We start from the raw sequence: 19460 nt of genomic DNA, 5'->3' as shown, positions 1-19460 counted from the left end.
TTTTTGTTGTTGTTTTTTTTGCAAACCACTTGGTAGTCAATGAGGTAACAGGTGTAGCAAACTACGACAAAGCTCTTATTTTGTGTATGATTAATATGTCCGTCATACAGTCTGATGTAATACCTGTTAATACCGTGTTCCACTAATTAGTTTACTAATAAGTACATTATGTAAAATTCAGCTTGGTTTTAAAATGTACACAATTCAGCAGTTTATCAGGTTTTTTTCTCCTGATTGGATCAGGAACTAGGAGTGTTTGAGATGACGGCAACTTTACTAACAGTAGGACAAACATGGAATGTCTAGGTCTCTGTGTGATAGGAATCCGCTATTGAAACAGATATGTGTTAAGGCTGAATACAAAGCTGACTGAAACCCATGTTTTAGACTAGAGTCTCAGTGATATTTGGTGACAATTACTAACATAACGTAATAACACAGCACTGAATGTTAGAATTGTGAGCGCACAAGAAACAGAACAGCTGGGAACGAGGCTCCGTGATCGGACCCTACAAAGGCTCTGATTGGCACTTTGCCTTGGTTTGCACCAGACACAGTAGACGCATATGTAGAACTATTGGAGTTCTATTGTACAGCATACAGCATAGGAACTGATGGCGGTTCTGCTGATAACTATAGGCCCAGCGGTTTACAGCACATTAAGGGACCAAAGAAACGTAATACTAAACCCCTGGTTGACCTGATCTCGCTCTTATCTGGCGATAACAAGATGGTTTACATTTTTACACACGCACGCAAGTGCACAACGAGAACTTCAAAATTCCTGTAACAAGTTTAACCCCTTAAGGACACATGACATGTTTGACATGTCATGATTCCCTTTTATTCCAGACGTTTGGTCATTAAGGGGTTAAAGATACTAGCAAGTATTTGCAGATTTGGAGATTATTTAAACACTGCCATGCGTGATATTTTTCTGACTGGACTCTATAGATATAGCTACTTTGATGGAACTTGCTACTAAAGACGCACATAATACTTCAAACCTCAGCTTAAGCAGCTTGTGGTAATGAAGTGGATATTTTTCCTACCAGTATGTACCTAAATAAGCAATACCCAACTTGACAAGTGCCTCAGACGGTGTGTTATATAAGTGGTGACAGAAGCCACAAAGCAAATACCTGAAAGTTTATGAATAACTCCTCCAATGGTTGAGAAGACTGGTCATACAAAGTATGCAGATATTCCTCCACCACCACCCTCCAGATGTCCATGTGAATCTGGACCATGACCTGGATCTTAACTATTCTAGTTGTAGTTTATGGTATACGGTTATAAAAACCAGCCTGATCATAAAAAAAAAATTGACATACCTTTATACCCTACATTAAAGGACCACTATAGGCACCCAGACCACTTCAGCTTAATGAAGTGGTCTGGGTGCCAGGTCCAGCTAGGTTTAACCCTTTTTGCTGTAAACATAGCAGTTTCATAGAAACTGCTATGTTTACTTTAGGGTTAATGCAGCCTCTAGTGGCGGTCTCATTGACAGCCGCTAGAGGCGCTTCTCAATGTGATTTTCACAGTGAGAAGATGCCAGCGTCCATAGGAAAGCATTGAGAATGCTTATCTATGGACTGGCTGAATGCGTGCGCAGCTCTTGCCGCGCATGCGCATTCAACTAGGGACGTCACAAGAGGGAGGAGAGTCCCCAGCGCCGAGGGAGCCCAGCGCTGGAAAAAAGGTAAGGGATTAACCCCTTCCTCCCTCTTCAGCGCCATGGGAGTGGGACCCTGAGGGTGGGGGCACCCTCAGGGCACTATAATGCCAGGAAAAAGAGTATGTTTTCCTGGCACTATGGTGGTCCTTTAACCCCTTAAGGACAAAACTTCTGGAATAAAAGGGAATCATGACATGTCACGTGTCCTTAAGGGGTTAAATAAATGGTGCCCTGTGAAAATATTAGACTACTATTTATGAACAAATCATTCAGCTGTTACGGTCTCTTCATGGTTCCGTGCACATTACTGCATTGTTTATGATATATGTAAGAATCCTACTCAGACTAGGCCAGACTCCAGTACGGTTTCAAATGCTTCAAGTAGAACTGTTCCAGTCCATAGAATTTAAAAAAAAAAAAAAAAAAAAAAAAAAAAAAAAATGGAGGGAGCTGGTAATGTGCAGCATATTCCCAACACATTCCACAACCTGAGATGAAACGCAAGACAGGCATTTCAAGATTTAGCATTCTAAGTTGTCCATTTATTGTTCGTAATAAATTGTGTGTTTGCATGTAAACTTTTTTACCTCTTTATTTTTCAGACCTACTGGTATGACAGTTTGGGCACACCACAACCGACTATGTTTATGCCCTGAAAACAAACACACACACAGGAATACCAGACCATTACACCAACAGGGAATTTTATAACCTTGCAATCTAAATAAATATGTAGTTGGTCCCCCCCCCCCCCCCATTGCAGCTATAACAGCTTCCCCTCTTCTGGGAAGACTTTCCTCAAGATTTTGAAGTGTTTCTGTGGGAATCTTTGTCCAATTATCCAGTAGATCATTTGTGAGGTGAGGCACTGATGTTGGACAAGAAGGCCTGGCTCGCAACCTCTGTTCCATTTCATCCAAAAGGTGTTCGATAGGGTTGAGGTCAGGGCTTTGTGTGGACCATTTAAGTTATTCAACACCAAACTCATCCAATCATGTCCTTCTAGACCTTGCTGTGTGCACTGGGGCACAGTCATACTGCAACAGAGAAGGGCCATCCTCAAACTGTTCCCACAAAGTTGAAAGCATAGCATTACCCCAACTGTATTGGTATGATGAAGCATTAAGACTTCACTGGAAGTAATGGGCCTAGACCAACCCATAAAATAAAGCCCCATAGCATGATCCCTCCTCCACCAAACTTTACAGTTAGCAGAATGCAGTCAACATTTAGCAGCCATCCACCAAATCCAGACTCCGCTAACAGAATGCCAAACAGAGAAGTGTGATTCGTCACTCCACACAACACATTTCCACTGCTCCAGAGTTCAGTGGCAGCGTGCTTTACAACGATCGATCCGACATTTGGCATTGATCTTCGGCATGTAAGGGTTGCATGCAGCTGCTCGGCCATTGAAAGCCATTCAACGGAGCTCCCAGTTTTGTATTGATAGATATTGATGTCAGTGGAAGTTTGGAACTCTATTAAATCAGCAAAACATTGGCGACTTTTCTGCACCATGCACCTCAGCACTCTGTGAGCCAGCTCCATGACTTTACATGGTCCACTTTCAAATAATACCACTTACAGTTGACATCCTATCACAGTACCACACCTGACAAATTCACTGAGCTCTTCAGAGCAACACGTTTCACAAAGTTTTGTAAACTGAGACTGTGGAAATTAGTCTGTGGAAACACCAGAATCCAATGGAGGTGTGTCCTAATATGATTATCCATAGAGTATTCCATCTATCATTGGGTCTGATAATGCATACATTTCAATGTATTGTTTCCTGGTGGTTTGTGTTTGCACATAATGCCTTATCTTGCCTTTTAGATCTATGCTAGTAGATAAGCACAGTTTACGCTGTATGCAACAATCAACAGTAGGTCCATTCCATCCATTTCAGAGGCCACGATAGCCATATAATTTAGCTGAACACTTAAAAAAATTTGAAAAAAAAACAAAAAAAACACAACAATGCTTCTGGACAGTTTAAAACTTTAAAATAAAATAAATCCCTTCTGTAATTTTTTGCAGACTTGTGAAATAACCAGTTTTCCTCTTGCCCCAGGTATAAGTGCTTAAAGTGCGCATAATAGGCTTTACATTCTCCGTAGTGTACTCCTTATTTCCCACATTTCCAAAATCCACCAATTTTTGTATATTTGAATTTATCAAGTTTCACTAGAGTGGAAAAAAAAAAAATAACCCCCCCCCCCCCTTTTCTTCTGAAAATGCATGTAACACAGAAGTCAGTTGTTTAAACTTTTAACTTTAATTTAAAAAAATAATAATTAAAAACCACATTGTATAACAATGCCACAATACAGGTCATTCTGAACACTCCCAGACACAGAGTTTATGTACGAGGCACCTTCTGAAGTATAAAACGCATTCAATTAAAGCATTCCCATATGAAAACATGATTTATACCTCTACAATTACTAGAGGGTATGGAACACAAATTACCTCTCTCTTCCACTGAAAGTATTAATGTTCACACATTGATTTCTGCTAAAAGACCACACGTCTAAACACTGGTGTATGTTGATATGTATGGAGTATCAAGAATGGGGATTCTAGAACAATTTATACCATTATCCAGAATGATTTAACATTACTGCTTTCGTCAGCTTATATTCTCAACCAAGCTTTAGACCTCACAAAATATTTTCCATAAATTGTTAAAGTAAGGAACACTGCTTATAAAGCGATGCATTAACATGAACTAAAGGTTCCCAGTGGGGTTAGTGGGCTGGTCTTCAAATCGGGTCCTCTAAAGCAGTGGATCTCAAACCCTCCTCTTGGAGCACCATGTCCTACAATCTGCAATGTTGGTTCGAGAACCACTGGTTGAAAGCACCTCCAGCCTGGCCTTTACAATTGAACAGCATTGTAGAGTCACATAACACGTTAGTGCGCACAAGACAAAAAGGTGGCAGCAGGAAGGAAGAATCTATGAATTAAAATATTCTGCTCCTTATTACATTTAAAGCTGGAATTATATTGTTTAGTGTCAGGTGTAGGGTAAATTATTCCATAGGGTCTTTATGTCTAAAGAGCTATCCTGACACAAAAAGCCCGAGGACCACTTTCAAAGATCCCATAATAAGCAATACAATTATAATACAAATAAACAACAAACCCACAAGGCCTAGCAAAAAACCTTAATTAAAAATGCAAAAAAAATAAAAAATTGTAGTAAAATACTTCAAAACAAAATATAACCGGACTAATTTCATTGTGAAACAAATTACTTATGGAGGACATTTTTGTGATAAATTGGAGAACTATAACCATCTGGTTATTACAGAACTACAGTTCCTATGTTGTGTTACAAGACTTTTGGCTGAGAAAGCAACTTTAGATTTAAAAATTTTACGTTTATAAAAATTTGTTGGAATTTCACTGAAGATTAGATCTTCAAAAACTCAAAATGAGAGTGCTGCCGTAGCAAAATATAAATTTTTGTCCTGTCACACAATTATGAAATAAAAACACACATACACAACTGGTCTAGGTGTGCGCAACACAATATCTCCCGCCCCCCCCCCCCCCCTCTTTTAGGTGTAAACCACAGTCGACCTTTTATGCAACTTTTCATAAGAACAACATACTACCCTTCCCTTCCAATTGGAAGCAAATATAATAAAACTTGGGACTTATGAAAGCAGAACAGATTGGGGATAGTAATGCAATGGTATGTGCCTTTTTTTTATTTTATTTTTTTAAAGGAAGCTGGTCAGCTTTACATACACAAGCCAGGCGGACGGACAGTGGTGATGGCCATCATCTCTTGGCGATTCCCCTGTGCACCATCTGTAAAGGGCAAAATAAAGCCCAGAGTTTGTTTTGTGCCACACATCCACATGAAGTGATAAGTGCCTTTTGGAGATTTTTCTCTGGTGTCTTTAAATATGGGATGAAGGGAAAGGTCCCCAACATCAGGACAGCTGGGTGTATTGGATATGGCAAGTATTTTCTTTTTAACCGGCTTTATTGTGACAGGGTTATTTAATAAACGGAGACTTGGCAGTAATTCAAAGTGGATTTCAAAAATAAAAATAGTTGCAGTGGAATTCTCGGTTAGCTTTGCTTCCATTGCGGCTACTTTGGCCTTAATATTATAAATGCATTTTAAATAATGTAGAATATTCACATTAAACCTTGGGTTTCCATAACTTGCTGTAATGGGCGTTTCTCCGATAAAAAAACAATGCAATCTCAGACATTGCAGATCAAAACCAAGAGGACAAAATATATGGGAAGATTTTAAATAATATTTTAGAGACACATTTTGTAAAAATTTTAAAAAACAAACAAACAAAAAAAAAAAAACCACAACAATGCTTCTGGACAGTTTAAAACTTTAAAATAAAATAAATCCCTTCTGTAATTTTTTGCAGACTTGTGAAATAACCAGTTTTCCTCTTGTTCCAGGTATAAGTGCTTAAAGTGCGCATAATAGGCTTTACATTCTCCGTAGTGTACTCCTTATTTCCCACATTTCCAAAATCCATCCAGAACGTTCTCGCTGATGCACTGTGATGCGGAGACTCACGAGAAATGAGACGGATTTGAAATGACAAGATCTGTATGGGGGTCAAAGGGACACAAGTCATATCCACCAGCCTGGTCTGTCCGTAGATCTCACTGGCCTCTTTGGATCTCTTCAGACACTGGGGACACATTGCTCAGGTACTGGTAGCTGAGTGCTGCCAAAAGCATAGCGCAGGACAGGTAAATGCGGGACAGATAGTTACGAGACACGGCGGAGCCACTGGATATGCTCAAGTTCCGGATTGAAAAAATTATGTGCTGCGTCCTGCCTGACGAGGGGTCTGTGAGGGGAATTTTCTGATAGATCTGCAAAAAGATCAGAAAGAAAGGGGGGTTCATTTATTAACCTAAATTGCAATTTTTGTATATTTTAATTTATCAAGTTTCACGAGAGTGAAAAAATAAAAATAAAAAAAAATATCACAAGAGGAAATCATTCCCAAACTTTGCCGAATCATAGGTGAATTAACGGGACACTCCAGCCACCAATACAACTTTAATACATGCAATAGATTCAGGCCCTTTTAATATGCTGTATTTTTTTGCATGCTCAAATCTCTAGTTTTTGCACACACAAAAAAATAAAATGTTTTACAGATTGTGGCACCATCAGCGTGTCTCCTTAATATGACCTCACGTCAGAAAGACTTGCAGCATCTTGGCAGGCCAAAAACTTTGGAAATCAGACCTATTATCTGGACACAGTGTTTAATTTAAACACCGGTCTGTGCTATTCAGAAACATACAAAGTGTACAAGCAGGAATTTCTCAGAGTCACACAGGTCATACCTCTTCAGTATACTGGAACATGATGGCCTTCACAGCTTCTATGTTTGTGGAGTCCATCATCATAGTCACTGCCTGGCCCTTGCGGATTTTCACAACTCCTTTAAACACTTGCTGGTTGTTGTAGCATGCAGCTAGGGTGGCTATGGCCATTACCTGAGGTTAGTAAGAATAGTTTGTTAGAGGAGGATAGCATGTAGGATGCACACACCAGAACTCTAGTGAAATTTGGAAGGTGGGGGGTTCCCGAGTTTTGTCATGCCTAGGGCAGCACAAAACCAGAATACACCACTGCAGTCCAGGCTGCCTAATGTTAATTCTGTACAAAAATAACTTCTGAAAAGGTGCCTCTCCTATCAATCTCAACAACATACTTTGTATCTATATATATATATATATATATATATAAATCTTTATTTTCATTTTTAAGAATTCAATCAAGTACAGATACAGCTTTCAACTATAAATTTTAAACAGTACAAAAAGTTACATTGCAATAAAATAGTAAATGTAGATAACAGTAGGACCGTGCTTCGAATAAACATATACCAGTTTCTGCTGTATCTACAGTCGTACAAACATACCATACATACAGTTCATCTTATCCGTATATCTCACATTTTCACTACTACCTATGGGTAGCTATCTATAAGGGGGGGCGGGGGGTTTGAGTTTTATGATTAATATATCTAACCCAAGGGACCCAAACTTCATTATATTTTTCTCTAGATATCTTGTTCAGAGCTATCCCAGCTTCCATGCTGCGTTGGTAATCTGTGTACATATATCATGCCAGTTTAACGCACCCATATTTCTCCAATTTCTAGCCATAACTATTTTTATTGCCATACAGATGTGAATCATAAGAATTTTTAGTTTTATATTGCTTTTTGGCAGATCTAGATGAAACAAACATTTGAGGCGTAATCACAGTCTGAATCTCAAACATAAAATCTACCAATTCCGCCAAGATTAATTTCATAGGTTTCAACTCCTCACAGTCCCACCAGATGTGGGAGAATGAACCTAACTCCCTACAACATCTCCAACAATCTGGTAGGAGTGTGGGTTGAAATCTATGAAGGCGAGTAGGCACCAAGTACCAGCGGTATACTAGTTTGAAGTACACTTCCTGTATATTCACCCCATGTATATATCTTTTTACTGCTTGTAGACCCAACAACCAGTCCTCAACCGAGGATGAAAAATGAAGTTCTTGCTCCCATTTATTCATTGCTGGCGCTTTATTTGCCTTTGACTTCTTAAAAATGTATTAAATCTGGATGCTATTTTTTTTTTATAATGGGATTCTACGAACTGGTCAATTGGAGAAGTTTCCGAAAGGACTTTTCCCATAGTAAAGGATTTTATTCTTAAATAGTTAAATATTTCCTTCGAAGGGAGGTTGTATTTAGACTAATATTGGAAATGGCAGTATTTTATTATTGTTTAAAAGTTCCGCTATTCTTACTATTCCACAATTTTCCCATTCTTGGATATTTATATCCTTTATGTAAAAGTTTTAAGCTTATTAATGGGGCATTTAATGATATGTGTTTTGTTCCGTATTTTTTTTTCAAGTGCTTAACAATGTAAATCATTGTATTGTTCATCGGATTGCTAGATCTTATATTTTTTAAAAATGCACTGTTGCACCACCAGAGAAATAGAGGTTCAATATCACAGAGATCTGATTTTTCAATGTCTAACCAATTTGGTCTAGACATTGTAAAGTTATCGCACTTAATTAGATGTGCTACCATATTGTTCATATATAGTTTCTGTATGTCTGGGAAACAAATCCCCCCTTCTTTCCAGTCTCTCTGTAGTATTTCCAATGAGACTCTAGGTCTCCTATCTTGCCAAATATAGTTTGATAATTGCCTTTGAAGACCGCGTATCGTCTGGCATGACACCCTCAACGGGAGATTACTAAATAAAAATGTCAACTTGGGAAGGAGATAGAAGTTTACTGCTTCAATCCTTCCCAACCAAGAAAGTTCCAATCCCTTCCAGTTTTTTAAGATGTTCCTAAATTGGATGGCAATGTCTGTATAATTAAGTTCTCCAGTTTCTCTATAGTCTAGAGATAGTTTTACCCCTAAATATTTTATATTCCTTACTTCCCAGTCACATTTAAAATCTTTGAGTTTGTCTACCCCAGGTCCACTTAGGCCTTTTATCAGGATTTGTGTTTTCTTTATATTTATTTTATAACCTGAGTGTTTACCAAACACGTTAATAAGCCGAAATACGGCTGGGATAGATCTAATAGGATCTGCAAGGGTCAATAGAACATCGTCTGCATATAGTGCAATTTTGTTCTCCATCTTATTCACTTTTAGCCCGCTGATGTCATCGTTCTGTCTAATCGCGGCTGCCAACGGTTCTATAGAAAGGATATATAACAGGGGTGCCAAAGGGCATCCCTGTCGCGTCCCATTTCTAATTGGGAACCAATTTGATTGAAACATATATCCTGATACTTTGGCTTGAGGATCTTTATATAACGCCATTGTGCACTCCTTAAAGAAACCCTCGATGCCGAAGGCCCTCAGTACTTCTTCCAAATACTTCCAGTTAACCCGGTCGAAAGCCTTCTCGGCATCGAGGGTAACCATAGCAAAGGGAGACAAACTTTGGTCCGCATGATATAAGACATTCAATAATTTCCTAATGTTATCAGATGTGCCCCTACCCTCTACAAACCCGCTCTGATCTAAATGTACAATATTGGGTATGTTTTGTTTAAGTCTATCGGCCAGAATTCTAGAGTAAACTTTGATATCCAAATTAATAAGAGAAATTGGTCTATAGTTCGAAGTGTATGTTGGGTCCTTATCTATCTTAGGAATTGGTATTATAGAGGCCTGAAGTAATTCCGTTGGAATGGCTTTATGATTAGCAAAATTGAAGAGAAGCCATCTGGGCCTAGTGCTTTGCCTGCTGTTAATGCTTTAATGGTATTACTAATCTCCTGAATGAAAAATGGGGCATTTAATTGACTTAATTTCTCCATAGATATTTTTGGTAAGCTCAATTTATCCAGAAACTGTTTTGTTTCGCCCTCAGATGGCTCATTAAATTTTATATTGTATAGGCTTTTATAATAGTCTTCAAATGCTTTAGCTATTTGAGTTGGAGAGAGCATTTTTTTAATTCCAACTGTTATATAGTTTATAGATTGAAGTTTATTTTTATTTTTTAATTTATTTGAAAGACTTTTCCCTGTTTTATTGTTTTCATAATACCATCTCTGTTTTAAAATTAACATGGCTTTGTTAATCTTTTCTTGAGTTCTTACTAATATTTTTTCCCTGATCTCTTTAATATCCTCCAAAATTGTATAATCTATGGTGAGTTTATGTAAGGGTTCTTGTTTTGCCAGATCAATATAAAGCTCGTTAAGGTCTTTTCCTTTCTTTTTATTTTTTTTTTTATAATGGCACCCAATTTTATGAGGCATCCTCTCATATATGATTTAAAAGTACACCATAGCATGGCATTGGAGACATCCCCTGTATCGTTGATTTCAAAAAATTCTCTAGTCTGAGTGCGCAGTTCTTCTACATTAGTTTCTGATTTTAGTAAATTTTCATTTAGTCTCCATTTATCTCTACATTTATATTCAGCATTATTTTTTATAACTAAATTTACAGGTGCATGGTCGGACCATGTTATAGGTCCAATTGTCACCTTCTTAACTCGCTCCAAAGTTTCAGATTTAACCAAAAAGTAATCGATTCTGGTATATGTCTGGTGAACATTTGAAAAAAAAAAAAAACTTATAATCTCTCGCTTCTGGATTACACGTTCTCCAGGCATCATACAAACATTTTTTTGCCAAAAGAGTCTGCATCGTTGATAGACCTGTTCTTTGCTTGCCGTCTATGTGAACGGGCTTAGTTCTATTCCCATCTATTTTATTATCTATGATGCAGTTAAAATCCCCACCGATGATTAGGCTGCCAGACGATACGCAGTCAATCTTTTGCATCAGATTTCCCAAAAATCTGTATGGAGATTGGTTTGGAGCATAAACATTTACTAAAGTGTACAAAAAATCATTAATTCGAACTATCACTATAAGAAACCTACCACCCGGGTCGGCCTCCTCATAGATCAGCTCATATTTCAAGCTACCTGAAAAAAAAAATTGCCACCCCTCTTTTCTTATTCTTTCCTGCCAAATTAGATCTATGGACCACTGGGAATTATTTGTAGTTCCATAATTTAGGTGTAGAGTTAGTCCAGTGTGTTTCTTGAACGAAACCAATATCTGTTTTACTGTCAATCAGTAATTTATACAAATAGCCTCTTTTCTGACCTGAATTTAAGCCCCTTGCGTTAATAGATAGTATGTTTAATGACATACTACCGCAGCTCTCCCCACACCCTCATCCCCTCTAGCCTCCCCTCAGATAGCATCCAACACTCAAGACCACTCATACCTTCGCCAGTCGGCCCTATATATTTGGACCTCCTGGTGAAGCTCCAACTTTCTATTACCACATTCAATCCATAATATGAAGTTCTGTGTACAGTCTTCATATTTAACCCTGCTGCCGTCGCAGGACCCTGGACCAGGATAGTAGGCATTTTATTCTTTATTATACTCCCTCTATCCTTCAAGTTATTCTGCCCTTCTTTTCCCTTTCAATTCCTATTTCTAGAGGCGTTCCGATGTTCTTTCCCATTATCCAACCCCAAGATCTGTCTGCTGGGTCCCCCTACTACTAAATTTTATTTTAACTAGGGCAACTCGTCTATCCTCATATTTTTGTCTTCAAATGCTCCCTTTCCCTAGCCCTTGGTTATAGTCTCCCTTCTCCTCCCTTCCGCCATTGTGTGATATTCATGCAAAATTTGTTTAAGCTTGTGATTGTGAGACTCACTTCATTCATTTCATTCACATAAGTTAAATAGTGTATCAATAAGTGTAAATTATGCTTTGAGCTCATCTTCCCTATGCATTGCTCTAAATGTGAATCTATAATTATTTTCATTATATTCGTGTATAGGTAACCCCTATAGCATACCTAAAACAGTTTTGCACCTTTTCTACCCATATCAGAAATCTTATAAATTGTTTTCTAAACTTCTATGTGTTATAAACCTCTTTTTCGTTCAATTCATACTACCAAGTTTAATTATGTGTCTTTATATCAATTATAGCTTTAACTCTGTGATTACCCCTCTAAAAATTTTACCATTTCTATAGGTGTCAAAACAAAAAAAAAAAGGGAGGAGTTCAATTTGAGACTAAGGGATAAGTTTCAAACTTGTCATCATCTGCTTTAGTGCCAAGTTATCTCTGAAGATGTATGTTTTATCTTTAAAAAAAAAAAGACCATAATTGCTGTCGGGAACAGCCACTTGTATCTAATCTCCATATTCCTGAGAATGACTGTTTCTTCGGCAAAAGTTCTTCTTGCTTGTCTTGTCTTTTGAGATAAGTCCTGATAAACTTTTAAGTGTCTCCATTCTTCAGTATCTAGGATCCCGTTCCTTATCTTCTGCATTATTTGGTTTTTCATCCAAAAACTAGAGAAACAAATCTTAACATCTCTTGGATAGGACTTGTCGGTTCCATTTGGTCTTGCCAATCTGTGGAATCTTTCGATGGTCTCAGGGCCCAGCGTCTGTCTGGATAGTATTTTTGAAGAGAAGCTGTTCAAATACAAATATAAATCTTCTTGTAAAATTGATTCCGGTATGCCTCTGACTCTTACGTTTTTTTCTCCTGGAGCGATCCTCTAGGTCAGTCAGCTTGGTCTCAGTATCCTGCAGTCTCTTCTCTAGCTGTATATTAGATATTTTAATTTGTTCGTATTTTTGTTCGTACTTTTTGTAGTATGATTGCCTGATTTGAGAATTTCTCAGAGAGAGTGGCAATTTCCGATCCAATATCTTTAGAGTTATTTTCAATATCCATTTGGATCTGTTTATGTAGATTGTCCAGCATTTGGGTTAAAAGTTGTTGCGTCAATCCCTGTGGGTTTTTTGACAGGTGTGGTAAGTCATCCTCTGATATATTTAATAATTGATGTGCAGAAAGCTGAGCATTTTCTAGGGGCAGAGACTTTCGTTGCCTCTCTGGTTCTATACATACAGCTTTGGGTGAATAAAATGTGCCAATTGTTGCCTTCTTTTTCTCCATATTTTGGGCTCTTTTTTTAGGAGCCATATGTAGTTCTAAAGCTCCTAGAGTAAACTTTAAACTCCACTAAGGATGGCTGTGGAGTTTAAATAACTTTGTCACATTTAACCCAGATATCTCCTTTCCTCTTCACTGCATCACCAGACAACTGTCTCTTTAAATTAACTCTTGTTTGTCAGATATGAAATAGAGATCAGTGGATAACGAAAGAATATATTTTTTACTCACAAAATGTATTTTGTACCCGTTGGGACCGCTTTCCTTCCCACCCAATCACTGCCAGAATCAATCTTCTATTTATAAACGTAAATACCTTCAGACTGTAGATTTATGTGCACTTATCAGCCCAAATCATGCTCAGCGTCTTCTCTTACTCAGTATATCAGCAGCCCCCAATAACTCTTGTTTGTCAGATATGGAGTGGGAATCAGTGTCAGATAAATGCCTCAATGTATCTGCTTTGTAACTTTGTAGCCGCTTTGCAGCAGCTGCTCAGCCGGTTATCATACTCGTGGGAATCAATGGCAGATGAATGCCTCAATGTATCAACTTGTAACTTTGTAGCAGCTTTGTAGCAGCTGCTCAGCCGCTTATCATACTCGTGGAAGTCAGGGGCAGATATCAGATGAATACCTCCGTATATCAGCTTGTATCTTTGTAGCAGCTTTGTGGCAGCTATTCAGCCGCTTCTCCTACTCGTGCCTCGCTGATTGAAAGTTTCAGCGCCGTTCCACCTGGCGTCCTCGCTGCCTCGTTTGCTTCACCTGCATCATTGCCCCACTTCCTGGTCCATGGAAACGTGCGGTCCTGCCGCTTACGTGCACGCCAACGTCACGTACCGCCCGCCCATCTGAGGTTAATTTGTATCTTAAGATACACACACACACACACACACGAAGGTTAAATTAAATCATATAGTGTTTCAAGGGACAGGTCCAAATTCTGCTATTAAAATCAGATTAGAAATTCTCTGAAAAGGGGACAGAAATGTATGATGCAGACTATCATGCTGGGTGACACGGACATACTAAGCTCCAAGAGGTTCAGACTTTGAGCCATACACATTCTATGAAATTGGATGAAAGTCCCGGTTGAAAGCCGGCCCTTATTAAAGGATGATTTTTTTCACTCACCTGGGGGATGGCACAGAAGTTGAAAACGCTCTGGTTTTTAAGCCGGGACAAATAAGTGAACACATCCGGCACGTGCTGCAAGGCATTGGTAATGAGTTCATTCAGACACTGCACGGCTGGCACAATGTTCTCTGGCTTTGCCAAATCAGAGAGCTTCTTCCCATACTTACTCCACACCTGATGTAAAGGAGAGACAGGACAGACCCATGTTAGGAATAGGTTTATAGCCAACATGTGACCAACAGGTCTGCTCCTATTTTTCTTCAAAATGTCAATGTTACTGGGCCAGAGATCTTGGTACTCACCTCTTTTGGCCAAAACTCTCGTCCATCCAATTGGTCTTCCAGGTAGTCACGGATGATGTTAGTTTTCTGCAGAAAGAGACCCATGGAATTTGCAAGCTGCGTGTCCTGCCCTACAATAGGATCTTCCAGTTCTGATGCCGAGAAAAGACGAGACAAGCCAATTCCAACCAAGCCAGCGACGTAGTGACAGTACTAAAGATTTAAAATATTAGGAATACTTAGCTCTTCATATACAATTAAAGGAACTGTTAAAGACCTATCTTGCTGAATAAAAGCCGCTCCCCTATTACAAATATTTTAGATTCATAATGCACCTGTCTTGCAAAAATTGTAGCATTTTATATAATATCTTACAGAATACATTTTATGGTAAGTAAAATTCTCTGGCATATTAGTCTGATGTAAAAGCTATTATTAGGGGCATGGTAGCTTAAAAAAAATTAAAAATAAATTAATTTAAAAAAAACAAAAAAAAAAAACAAACACACTATCCAAAACTGTGGCCATCTTGGTGGTGGCAGAAGTGATCTTCAGGAAGTTTATCTAATAATGTATCTATTTCATGGTAATTTCACCACCACAATCCATACACTTAAAAATAACAAAGTCATCTGAATGACAGGTCCACTTTAATAAGAATCCTTCAATAACAAGCAGCAGCAATAATCAGTTCAATAACAACAAGCAGCAGCAATAACAACAAGCAGCAGCAATAATCAGTGTATGGGTACAGATTGTCCTGCTAGTTACAGGGATATTTATAAATCCACTAAACAAAATAAATAGATATTTTCTTACTTTATCCCACTCATTCAGAGACTCCACCTTCTTTTCCAAAAACTCTGCCATACCCACTCCCATCTTATGGCAGATATCTGCAATAACCTCTTGGTAAACCATGGCTAGGTTCTGAAACTCCAATGAGATCTGAAAAGGGAAAAAAGACATCCAGTACAGGCTGTAACACACACACACACGTCAGTTTATTTCCATCAGAAAAAGGAATCTATTCAAAGTGGGAGCGGATGAAGCAAATCATTTAAAGACTTGATAGCCACAGGTCTACAGAAGGAAACATTTTGGCACAGCGTGGTATTAGTACACAGCTCAAAAGTTCCACTTGCTACTAGCAATTGGCATGTCAAAATGTATCCCTGGCCAGTAGAATTTCCCCCTTGGTGAGTATGCTATAGCTTTAAGTGGCGTAACTTTTAAGGCTAGGTAAGTAGAATAGGATTTCGAACTGAAAGCAGTGTTTTAGTAGACAATATAATCTATGTCTCAGATTACCCCTCTACTTATATTGGAAACCATGTTTATTTAAAATAAAACTGAATTATTTTGCAGTTCTACAATTAGTTACACTGGGTGGGTTTATATTATTAAAGGGACACTCCAGGCTCTCTCTCACACACACACACACACACACACACACACAGTTAGGTTACAGTTAGTTATACTGGGTGGGTTTATATTATTAAAGGGACACTCCAGGCTCTCACACACGTTAGATGCACTGTGTAGGTTAGGTTACAGTTAGTTATACTGGGTGGGTTTATATCATTATATGGACACTCCAGGCTCCCACACACGTTAGGTGCACTGTGTAGGTTAGGTTACAGTTAGTTATACTGGGTGGGTTTATATTATTAAAGGGACACTCCAGGCTCCCACACACGTTAGATGCACTGTATAGGTTAGGTTACAGTTAGTTATACTGGGTGGGTTTATATTATTAAAGGGACACTCCAGGCTCCCACACACGTTAGATGCACTGTGTAGGTTAGGTTACAGTTAGTTATACTGGGTGGGTTTATATTATTAAAGGGACACTCCAGGCTCTCACACACGTTAGATGCACTGTGTAGGTTAGGTTACAGTTAGTTATACTGGGTGGGTTTATATTATTAAATGGACACTCCAGGCTCCCACACACACACACACACGTTAGATGCACTGTGTAGGTTAGGTTACAGTTAGTTATACTGGGTGGGTTTATATTATTAAATGGACACTCCAGGCTCCCACACACACACACACACGTTAGATGCACTATGTAGGTTAGGTTACAGTTAGTTATACTGGGTGGGTTTATATTATTAAATGGACACTCCAGGCTCCCACACACACACACACACACGTTAGATGCACTATGTAGGTTAGGTTACAGTTAGTTATACTGGGTGGGTTTATATTATTAAATGGACACTCCAGGCTCCCACACACACACACACACGTTAGATGCACTGTGTAGGTTAGGTTACAGTTAGTTATACTGGGTGGGTTTATATTATTAAATGGACACTCCAGGCTTCTACACGCAGGAGGCGCACTGTGTAGGTTAGGTTACAGTTAGTTATACTGGGTGGGTTTATATTATTAAATGGACACTCCAGGCTCCCACACACGTTAGATGCACTGTGTAGGTTAGGTTACAGTTAGTTATACTGGGTGGGTTTATATTATTAAAGGGACACTCCAGGCTCTCACACACGTTAGATGCACTGTGTAGGTTAGGTTACAGTTAGTTATACTGGGTGGGTTTATATCATTATATGGACACTCCAGGCTCCCACACACGTTAGGTGCACTGTGTAGGTTAGGTAACATTTAGTTATACTGGGTGGGTTTATATTATTAAAGGGACACTCCAGGCTCCCACACACGTTAGATGCACTGTGTAGGTTAGGTTACAGTTAGTTATACTGGGTGGGTTTATATTATTAAAGGGACACTCCAGGCTCTCACACACGTTAGATGCACTGTGTAGGTTAGGTTACAGTTAGTTATACTGGGTGGGTTTATATTATTAAAGGGACACTCCAGGCTCCCACACACGTTAGATGCACTGTGTAGGTTAGGTTACAGTTATACTGGGTGGGTTTATATTATTAAAAAAGGTACAAACTCTCCCTATAAATTCCATTGCATTAAAATTAAGAGTAATGTAAATTTAAAAAGTCTCTAAAACCACGTCTGATTTTTACTGTATAAAATGGAGAGCGTCTTGAGCTTGTTTGAGCAGGGCCTTCTTCACCTCTGATTATGTTCTGTATGTAAATTATGCACTGCATAATATGTTGGTGCTATATAAATAATAATAATAAAAATAATCTAGACCAGTTTAAATCATTGCCCTGAGTTTAATCTTTCACATCTATAAACAAGGTACACGAGAATGACTGTGTGCAAACATACATATATGCAAGTTTACAGCACTACTAAGTATGTGCAGGACTGAAAGGACAATATAGTCACCAGAATTTTCCCTCTTTATTTTTTAAGTTAGAAGAATCCTTGCAGCATGTAATTAAAAAAAAAATAAAAAAATAAAAAAAATTAAGATATACCTGAATATCTGGTCCCTACTTTCACAGAGCACCAGATCCCTCTGCCATATTCATACACCTTCGGTCAGACTGAGACCAGCTTCAGTCCCTGCACAGAGCTGTGATGTCATCAGCCATCGCCCTGTGTGATTTTCTTACACGCATGTAACTGGGTTATTCACTAAACACCAGATTTTGCCCGAATGGACAAAATCCAGTGATTTGGCAGTTCACAGATTTACTAAAGCCAAACAAGGTCAGGATTCAGTTGGTCTACATCCAAATCAATTTACAGCACCAAAATCACAGATCTATTAACGGGCGCATGATGGCTGGTGATAAACCGAATGCATCCAACAGGTTTCCCCGTTGGTAAATTATGATGATTCACTTGCTATAAGTGAATGACAATTAGAATAATTATTTGCCTGCTGATAGCACTAGTAGTCAGCAGGCAAATAGTGAAACACCCTTGGTACTGCAAGGGTTAATTATGTGGTGGCTGGTCAGTGCTTGCTAGCCAGTCGCCACATGAAAAGAGTAAAGAGCAAACAAGGCAGTTTACTGATGAGTTTACTGATGACATCACAGCTTTGTGCAGGGAGTGAAGCAGGAGTCTAACGGTAATGACATCACAGCTCTGTACAGGAAGTGAAAGCAGGAGCCCAACCGAATGTGTATAAACATGGCAGAGGGATCTAGTGTTCTGTGAAAATAGGGGCCAGATTTTCAGGTATTTGTACACATACTAAAAAAAAAAAAATATATAAAATAATTACATTACATGCTTCAAGGATGCTTATAAAATATTTCTAGTGACCGTTGTGCTTTAATAATAATAAAACAAAAATTGGCAGTAACTTCTAATAAACCTGAACAATTAGCATGCTGTGACTATTTTTATCATTCTACTTTCTATCTACAGAGGACTGCAATTCAAGAGGATCTTCTAGATACTCCGTGTAAGGATTTATGCTTTCAATGAATAAATAAAGCTTACCAGTTTATATGACTCATTACTAAATAAAAAGCGGATGCGGATTAGCAGTCATTTAGAGGGACACTATACTCACCAGAATAGCTACGTTAAGATGTTCTGGTGGCTATAGCCAGTCCCTGCAGGCTTTTTTTTTTTTGCTGTAAACACTGCAGCTTCAGAGAATACATTGCAACCTAGTAACATCTCCAGTGGCAGTCACTCAGTCACTAGAGGTGCTTCCTGGAGCAGACTGATCTACATAGAGATGCAGAATTTCCCCCATAGAGATGCATTAATTTACAAAGAGATGCTGATTGGCCAGGGTGTCATATGGTTCTGCAACAATCCCCCCTTGCCACCTCTTTGGCCGAGATCATCTGTACTGATGCTCTCAGCCAACACTGGACTGGAATAAGGGTGAGTACACTCACCAGAAGGACTGAGGGGCTAGTGTCATTTTAACTCCTGAACCTCTTCCCCTGGTCAGTGGCACTTTATTTACTAATCCAGTAAAGCCAAAC

At 38.7% G+C, this 19460-nt stretch overlaps 1 protein-coding gene across 2 annotated transcripts in view; it reads right to left on the bottom strand.

Moving 5' to 3' along the window:
• Positions 1-6091: 6091 nt before the first annotated feature.
• LOC134586488 (squalene synthase-like) overlaps positions 6092-19460 on the bottom strand; it is a 29370-nt gene continuing 16001 nt past the window's right edge. For both annotated transcript variants that reach the window (XM_063442029.1, XM_063442028.1), the window contains 5 exons: positions 15430-15558; positions 14632-14823; positions 14327-14503; positions 7037-7189; positions 6092-6553 (listed from right to left, as the gene is read on the bottom strand). In XM_063442029.1, the coding sequence (XP_063298099.1) occupies positions 6338-6553; positions 7037-7189; positions 14327-14503; positions 14632-14823; positions 15430-15558 (867 nt within the window). In that variant the 3' untranslated portion in view covers positions 6092-6337. The remainder of the gene's footprint in view (positions 6554-7036; positions 7190-14326; positions 14504-14631; positions 14824-15429; positions 15559-19460) is intronic.

Source organism: Pelobates fuscus, chromosome 2 (assembly GCF_036172605.1).
Source record: "Pelobates fuscus isolate aPelFus1 chromosome 2, aPelFus1.pri, whole genome shotgun sequence".
In the NCBI taxonomy this organism is placed as follows: domain Eukaryota; kingdom Metazoa; phylum Chordata; class Amphibia; order Anura; family Pelobatidae; genus Pelobates; species Pelobates fuscus.
This window is presented reverse-complemented; position numbering and strand designations above follow the sequence as displayed.